Source organism: Colossoma macropomum, unplaced genomic scaffold (assembly GCF_904425465.1).
Source record: "Colossoma macropomum unplaced genomic scaffold, Colossoma_macropomum, whole genome shotgun sequence".
Classification (NCBI taxonomy): Eukaryota; Metazoa; Chordata; class Actinopteri; order Characiformes; family Serrasalmidae; genus Colossoma; species Colossoma macropomum.
Window position 1 is genome coordinate 49519284 of NW_023494791.1, and position 7938 is coordinate 49527221.

The window sequence follows — 7938 nt, forward strand, 5'->3', positions numbered from 1 at the left end:
TAATGTGATAATGAATTCAAATTGCATTTAGAATCTCAGCTAACGGAGCTGGGAATATCACCAGTCCCTGTGCAGTGAATAAGTACCACAAGATAATCAATCACTCTTATTGTGGCTCCTCTTTCGCAGGAGAGGTTTAATTCACAGGCAAAAATAAAAGAAACAGTAATGTCCAGGATTGAGAAGCAGAGCTGGAGATTTAATGTCTCTCAAAGTCATGAATGAGAACTGAAATCTTTTTCAAAATTCAGGTGGAGAAAAAGCTCTGGAGCTCATTTTATTATGACTCTAATTCGTCCTCTGCACTGATGAATAATAAATAAACTGTTCCAGGATTAGTATGAATAACAGAAGCTGGAAAACAGCTTTGGATGAAGTGAACAGAGTAAAGCACATAAAGTCTGGACCTTCTCTGAGAGGTTAGTGTCTCAGAAATACACAAACACCACGCAGGACGTGTAAAAAAGGCTGATGAATAATGGATGCAGAGGCATGATGTGGGAGGACTAACTGATCAGGGGAACGTTAACGCCTCGGCTTGGCTTTCTCGCTCTCGCTCTGACTCCACGCTTCAGTCGCAGAGCCGCTGCAGTTCTGCAGGTTCGGCCTAATCACAGTGGAGTATGAGTGCAGACTGAATCACTGCTTTGAATTTACTGTAAGAAGTTTATGAGAAGTTTTTATAAATTTGAATTATCAAAAAACCCTCTGGGCTCCACGAACTCACCCGTGTGTCAAATTCTCTGTTTCTATATCTGTGTCTGTATCTTCGTGATGATCCAGCACAGAAATCCCGTTCAAACACTTCCTGAATCTGTAGAGTACTTTGCATAACTTTTTGTATAATTGTCTCAAAACAGGTTTGCAATCTTTTTGGATTTACAATAAAATTGAAAAATTAAACGAAAACTTGTGTAACCTTCACCTCTGTAAACATCCCCAGGGGAATCCCTGCTGCCTTTTGAAGGGCAGCCCTGCTCCTGGAGATCTACTCTTCCTGAAGACTTTAACTTCAACCCTAATTGACCTCACCTGATCCATCAAATTTTTCCTACAGAAGACCTTGATTAGCTGAATGAGGTGTGCTATATTTGGGATGGGAGTGAAACCTGTAGGAGGTAGATGTCCAGGAGCAGGGCTGGTGACCACTGCTTTAGAGAATCAGGCTGCTTCTTTGTGGTAAACTCAGAAATTCATAAGTCTACAAGAACCATCTGAATGCACCATTAGTTAAAGTCAGGAGTTCTCTATCCTGTCTCCAGACCCCCTATTGGTTTCACCTTACTTCCACCTTGTTAATATGCCCGTCCCAAGAGGGTCTTATTTGAACACCACTCAATCCCGTCCCAGGGGGGTCTGATGCGGCCGGAGCTCCGTCCTGTGTGGTGCTGTCGCTTCGTCTGCCATGATTGGATGGGTTGCCCGTGTGCATCGTAGAGCCTTGTGCTATGTGGATCCTTGTGTGGTCTTCACTGTACAAAGGCCTCTTAACTCCATACCCAACACTGAACTGTAAAACTGTATCCACTTATACTGTTTTGTGTCTGTGCTGTTATCTGGTGTGAACCAGAGGAGGATGGGTTCCCCTTTTGAGTCTGGTTCCTCTTGAGGTTTCTTCCTCCTGTTGAGGGAGTTTTTCCTTGCCACTGTCGCCGAGGCGCTATATAAATGAATTTGACTTGACTTGACTTAATATACAGTCAAATGGAAAAGCTTGGATGCTCCCGGTCAAATTATGTGTCCTGTTGATTATGTGGTAAATTCAGCAAACAAACAGTAATTGTGTATTATTGTGTCTCAGTAGAGGATGTGTAACTTATTTACACTCAGAAAATCAACAACAACATGGAATTTGACCAGGGGTGCACAAACTTTTGCAAATGACTTTAGGTCATGTGTTTGTGTTTTGTTTATGTTTTTTAGCTTATTGTGCTGTTTTTTTTCACAAAGCAGGATTTCCTGATTATGTAGGCCAAAAAACAAGCCTGTCCAATAAGAGAAAAACTAAGGAAAATTCGTACTGGACAATCCTCAACTTTTGGCCTAAGTTATCCAGCATACTGAGAAATCCTGCTTTGTGTAAAACCTTCCTGATTTCACACCCCTCTTCTTATGTGTTTATGCTATTTTGTTTGTACTCTAGCTCTTGTTTTTAGTCTGATTCACCATGCTCATGTATATTCATTGGTTTTCACAAGTTGCCTCAATTTTGTGTCATGATGCCTTCAGCATGTGACAGATTTGACCTCTAGAATAGAATTATTGAGCCAGATGTTTACACAGCAGTTCAATTCTCATGACTCTCCAGGACAAGAGGCCCATAGTCCAATGCTCTTTAACACAGTCCTACGCTCTCCGCTGGTCTCTATAAGCCAGAACCCTCCACTGATCCCTTCAAGCCAGAACCCTCCACTGATCCCTACAAGCCAGAACCCTCCACTGATCCCTACAAGCCAGAACCCTCCACTGATCCCTACAAGTCAGAACCCTCCACTGATCCCTTCAAGCCATTAACCTCAACTTGTCTCTGCAAACCAGAGACCTCTGCTGATCTCAACAAGCCACTTCTTAGTGATCAGTCTGTTCAAAGTCACGGTCAAAGTTTATTTATATAGCATTTTATTTACAACAGGTGTTCTCACAAGATAAAAAAAAATAAAAATCCGGGTCGAAGCCCCTATGAGCATCACCAAGAAGGACAGTGTCAAGAAAAACACCCTAAGACCAAGAAACCTTGAGAGTGTAGCTTTCCTGTCTAATCTGTGCCCAGTTATGCTTTTTATAAGCTTTTTGTCTTTTAGGTCATTTTCCTAATAATGCTGAGCTGCGTTCCTCCTGTAGTTCCTGCCGTCTTGTGGGCTCCTAGTTTCTGTACGTTTTCTCGTCCTGTGCTTTGGTACTCTCTCTATTCCTGCTTATCAGACTGATCTTGTACCTCACTCGCACTTACATCCTCTTGCCGCTGGCTCTGATCTGTTCCAGCATGTTTGTTTAACGCTGATGGTGTTTAGGATCTTTCCTGCGTTGCACCGTGACTGATCAATCTTCTCCAGAGAAATCTGAGTGAATATGAACATGATATGAAAGTCCTGCTGGAAACAGAATGAGGTGAAAGTGTTACTACCTCTGTTCTGTCAACAGGACGAGAGAGATTCACATTCATTTAACCTTTCTCTCTCTCTCCATTCAGTCATCCGCTCTGTCTCTGTCTCTGTATTCTGACTCACTGTCACAAGATCAATAAGATGCCTCCACCAGGGGTGGCAATGTCTCTCTCTCCCCCTCTCTCTCTCGCTCTCTCTCTCTCTCTCTCTCTCTCTCTCTGATTGTGTGGGTTTGTATCTCTCCTCTCGGTGTTGGTGTTGGAGTCTGTTCAGGTGAAGAACGAAAGAATGAGACAAAACCTTCAGTAAACCATAAGCTCAGATCTGACTGGAGGAACAGAGGGTGAAGAGTGTGGGAGTGGGAGACCAAACATCCTGATCCCTCCATCATTCTGAATAAACACCCTCTCTGAATCTTCCTCTTTCTACCTCTCTCTCTCTCTCTCCCTCTCTTTCTGGCTCTGTCACTGTTTCTGTGCAGTTGCATCGTCCAAGAGAGAGGAAAGGATAGAGACACAAAGAGAGAGAGAGAGAGAGAGAGAGAGAGAGAGAGAAAGAGGATAAAAGATGAAAGAAGAAAAGAAGGAAAGAAAAAGCTCCCTCTTTCTTAGAATAAGAAGGGAAATTAAGTGATACAGAGAGCTAGAGAGAGAGAGAGAGTGAGTGAGTGAGTGAGAGAGAATACAGAGAGACAGTAAGACAGTGTGGAGGGGGCAGTACAGAGAGAAAGAGAGAGGAAAAAAGGAAATAAGGAAGCAAAGAAAAAAATAATGAGGGAAAGAGAAAGGTAGACAAGGAGAGAGCAAGAGAAAGAGAGAGAATAAAGAGAGAGAGACAGAAAAGGCGAAAGAGAGAAGGAATAAAGAGAGAGAGAGACAGAAAAGGCGAAAGAAAGAGAGAATAAAGAGAGAGAGACAGAAAGAGAGAGAGAATAAAGAGAGAGAGACAGAAAAGGCGAAAGAGAGAGAGAGAATAAAGAGAGAGAGACAGAAAAGGCGAAAGAGAGAGAGAGAATAAAGAGAGAGAGACAGAAAGAGAGAGAATAAAGAGAGAGAGACAGAAAAGGCGAAAGAGAGAGAGAGAATAAAGAGAGAGACAGAAAAGGCGAAAGAGAGAGAGAGAATAAAGAAAGAGAGACAGAAAGAGAGAGAGAATAAAGAGAGAGAGACAGAAAAGGCGAAAGAGAGAGAGAGAATAAAGAGAGAGACAGAAAAGGCGAAAGAGAGAGAGAGAATAAAGAGAGAGAGCATGGGGGAGGGGAAGTCAGTGTGAGCTGGTGGCTAAGTGGAAAAGGCAGAGGGACACAGTCTCCTCTCTCGCTCTCTCTCTCTCTCTCATTTTCTCCTTTTTGTCTGTCTCTATCTCTCTCGTTCCCTTTTCTCCCTTCTCTCTTTTCTCTGTCCTTTTTCTTTTTTCTTTCTCTTTCTCCTCTCTTCATTTTCTTTCTCTCTTTATTCACTCTGTCATTCCTTTCTTGCTCACCTTATTCTATCTCCCGCTCTCTCTTGCTCTCTCTCTCTCTCTCTCTCTCTCTCTCTCTCCCTCTCTAGTGGTTCGGGCAGTAGAGCTCCAGTCATCCGCAGCCAGAGAGACGGACACACACAGCATACACACACACACACACACACACACACACACACACACACAGCAGAGCTCCGACACCTGCATCACCGGATACTCTCTCTCTCTCTCTCTCTCCCTCTCTCTCTCTCTCTCTCTGCTGTGTTCGGGGTGCTGATCGTCCTGATGTGGAGAATCACGGTGCTGTGATGTGATGTGATGTGATGTTTGTGGATTTTGCTGCTGAAGTTTGTCTGTGATGGTGAGTTTTTATCGCTCTGGTTCCTCCTGAGAGATGAGGAGCTGAAGGAGGAGCAGAAATCCCTCTTTTCTTTCCTCTCCGCTCTGAGACCATCAGCAGCGTCTGAGCCCTCGCTGGATTAACTCGCAGATATTTTTGGGATTTCATTATTATTATTTTTAACTTCAGCTTAAAGGGAGTGAGCGAGGGAGAGAGAGAGAGAGTGGAGCTCCATGCCGGCTGGATTTACCGCTGCAGAGCGCAGATCTTTGGGGATCTCTGCGTTTTCTCTCCGACTCAGTCATGGATCGCTGTGCTGTTCTTTTCATCTCGGAATGTTCTCCTCTCTCTCGGAGGAATTAAGGAATGTAAATTTTGGGGAAAGTAAGTAAGTTTATCGTTTTGGTTCTTTTGCATTCCTCTGACGAAATGAACGAGACCGGATCTCTGTGTTAAATATGAGCTGCTGTTTTTAGATCAGTTATAAAAATATATTTGACGTCAGAGCTCAGATTTCTCTCAGATTGTGGAAGGCTGAGTGAGAAAGTGCCGGTTTGGAATAAAAATGTGTCCTCTTGGTTTTATTCATAAGTTACTAATACTGTACATTAAACTGGGCACTATTTGCTTTGTCGTTCTTTGTTCTTAGATTATTTCAACAGTTTCTTAATTTTTACCAAAAATGTGCATAATATTTACTAATCATTTCACCAGTTTCTCCTTTTACACAGATCATTTTAACATTTAGATTTTCACTTTGCCAATTATTTAATAATTTTTACAGATTATTCACCATTTTCTCTCTTTTTCACAGATCATTTCGTGGTTTTAATTTTTTTTTCACAGATTATTCATTATTCACTTCATCCATTATTCAGTAGTTTTCACTGATTATTTAATCATTTTCTACATTTTTACAGATTAATTCATTGTTTTCTCCATTTTCACAGATGCCTCATGATCTCCAGGCTACAGAGTTACCCTCCAGGTGATCTGAGCGTTCTCAGTTAGCGATTCCTGGATGATGGAGGTGGCCATGTGGTCAGTTCCAGGGATTTGATCTCTTCCAAACATTCGCAAGGAGTGTCCCAGAACCAATCAGGGAGAGGCAGGATGGTCCCACCCCCTCCCACCAACAAGCCGCATGTGTGCCTGTCCACCATCATCATCATGAGCAGCATGGCACTGATGGACGCTTACCTGGTGGAGCAGAACCACGGCCCGCGGAAGGTGGGAATCTGCATCATGGTGACGGTGGGGGACCTGTGCTTTCTGATAGTGCTGCGGTACGTGGCCGTCTGGGTGGGCGCCGAAGTTCGGACGGCCAAACGTGGCTACGCCATGATCCTTTGGTTCCTTTACATCTTTGTCCTGGAGATTAAAGTGTACTTTGTGTACCAGAACTACAAGGCGGACCGTAAGAGTCTGGACGCTCTGGCTAGGAAAGCTTTGACCTTACTGCTGTCTGTCTGCATCCCCGTCCTTTTTGTCATTCTGGTGGCCATTGACCACATGGAGTATGTGAGAGTGTTTAAGAAGAAGGAGGAGATCCGAAATCGCCTTTTTTGGGTGGTGGTGGACCTGCTGGATGTTCTGGACATCCAGGCCAATCTGTGGGAGCCGCAGAAGAAAGGCTTGCCACTGTGGGCCGAGGGATTGATGTTCTTCTACTGTTACATCCTGCTGCTGGTCCTGCCCTGCGTGTCGCTAAGCGAGATTAGCATGCAAGGCATTAACATCAGCCCTCACAAGATGATGCTGTACCCCATACTCAGCCTGGTGACCATCAACATCATCACGCTTTTCATACGTGGAGGGAACATGCTTCTTTACAAAGACAACAGGGTGTCTGGGATACTCATGGGCAAGAACATCCTGGCCATCATTCTGAAGACGTGCAGCTTCGTGCAGTATCGGAGACAGCTTCAGAGCGCTCCTCCGGCATTCGGGTTGGAACTGCAGAAAAACTCTGCCCCCCCAAGCCGTGCTGCTAACACACAACCGCTATCACACACTCAGGACCAGCCTCCGCTGCCTGAACTCACCTCATGTGAACACACATGACGCACAGGAACTGCTGGACTGGTTTATATGGGCATGTTTTTTGGAAAGTGGGTTTAGATCGTGGATTTTGATGGAGTGAAATGGCAGTGTTAGTATTATGTCACTGTGGTTTTCTTCAGCTGAATGGGGAACCAATGCCAGCGCATTCTGATAACAATTAGGGATGGGCAATTTCACATTTATCCGTATTTGGATTATAAGTAATTTGACTAGTTTTCAAACAGGTGAACATCATTTCAGTGCTGTAAAGGTACCAAAGGTAGGATGGTTTACACTGATGTTGAAGTCATGGGTTCAAATCCCAGACGAGCCCCCACTTGTAAAGGTACCAAAAGTAGGATGATGTTGATGTCCAGGATGAGCCCCCACATCCAGGTAGGATGACCTGGATTTATGTTATTGATCCTCTCCTGCCCCTTTGATCCTTTCCCGATAGCCCTACTTGCAACAACATGAAGAAATACGTAAAATACAGATTTGTGTATGTATTGTATCTGTCAGTATGCTGGCAGGGCTGATCTCATAATAATTCTTGCTCTTATACACACCATAATAATGAACTCAAACAGTGGATCCAACAAAGACCACTAGTGGCACAATTTAATGAAAACTAACTGAAATGACATTACCCTGCCACAGTGTTCAGTGAATAAACAACACTCAGGTGATACTTAATAATTAGACCTCATTTACATTGAGTCTTGCAACCTGCAATTAATGTTACTGAATGTTACTGAATGCTGTTGGGCCATGACTTTTAACTCCGATCAAAATTTCATGCCCATCCCTATTAAAATAAAACCAGTGATGACCTCCCCGCAGTGACGGACCTTACCTTTCACAGGACCTGTTTTGTTTGGCGCCCCCTATCTGTCCCTGCTATTGCAACCTGTGGAGCTAGCCTGCTAACATAGTAAGTTTCACTGAGCAGCAGGTTGATACACTGTTGGCTCTGTCAATGTCAGTACT

The 7938-nt window shown here is 43.8% G+C and overlaps 1 protein-coding gene across 1 annotated transcript; it reads left to right on the forward strand.

Moving 5' to 3' along the window:
* The first annotated feature begins 5868 nt into the window (after positions 1-5868).
* On the forward strand, positions 5869-6969 carry LOC118810016 (transmembrane protein 121). The gene has a single exon (XM_036573536.1). It carries the CDS (start codon positions 6019-6021, stop codon positions 6967-6969), a length of 951 nt encoding a protein of 316 aa, XP_036429429.1. The 5' UTR covers positions 5869-6018.
* Positions 6970-7938: the final 969 nt, after the last annotated feature.

Coding starts and splice junctions, on each gene's coding strand:
- LOC118810016 (XM_036573536.1), top strand. CDS start 6,019: ATGGTCCCACCCCCTCCCACCAACAAGCCGCATGTGTGCCTGTCCACC.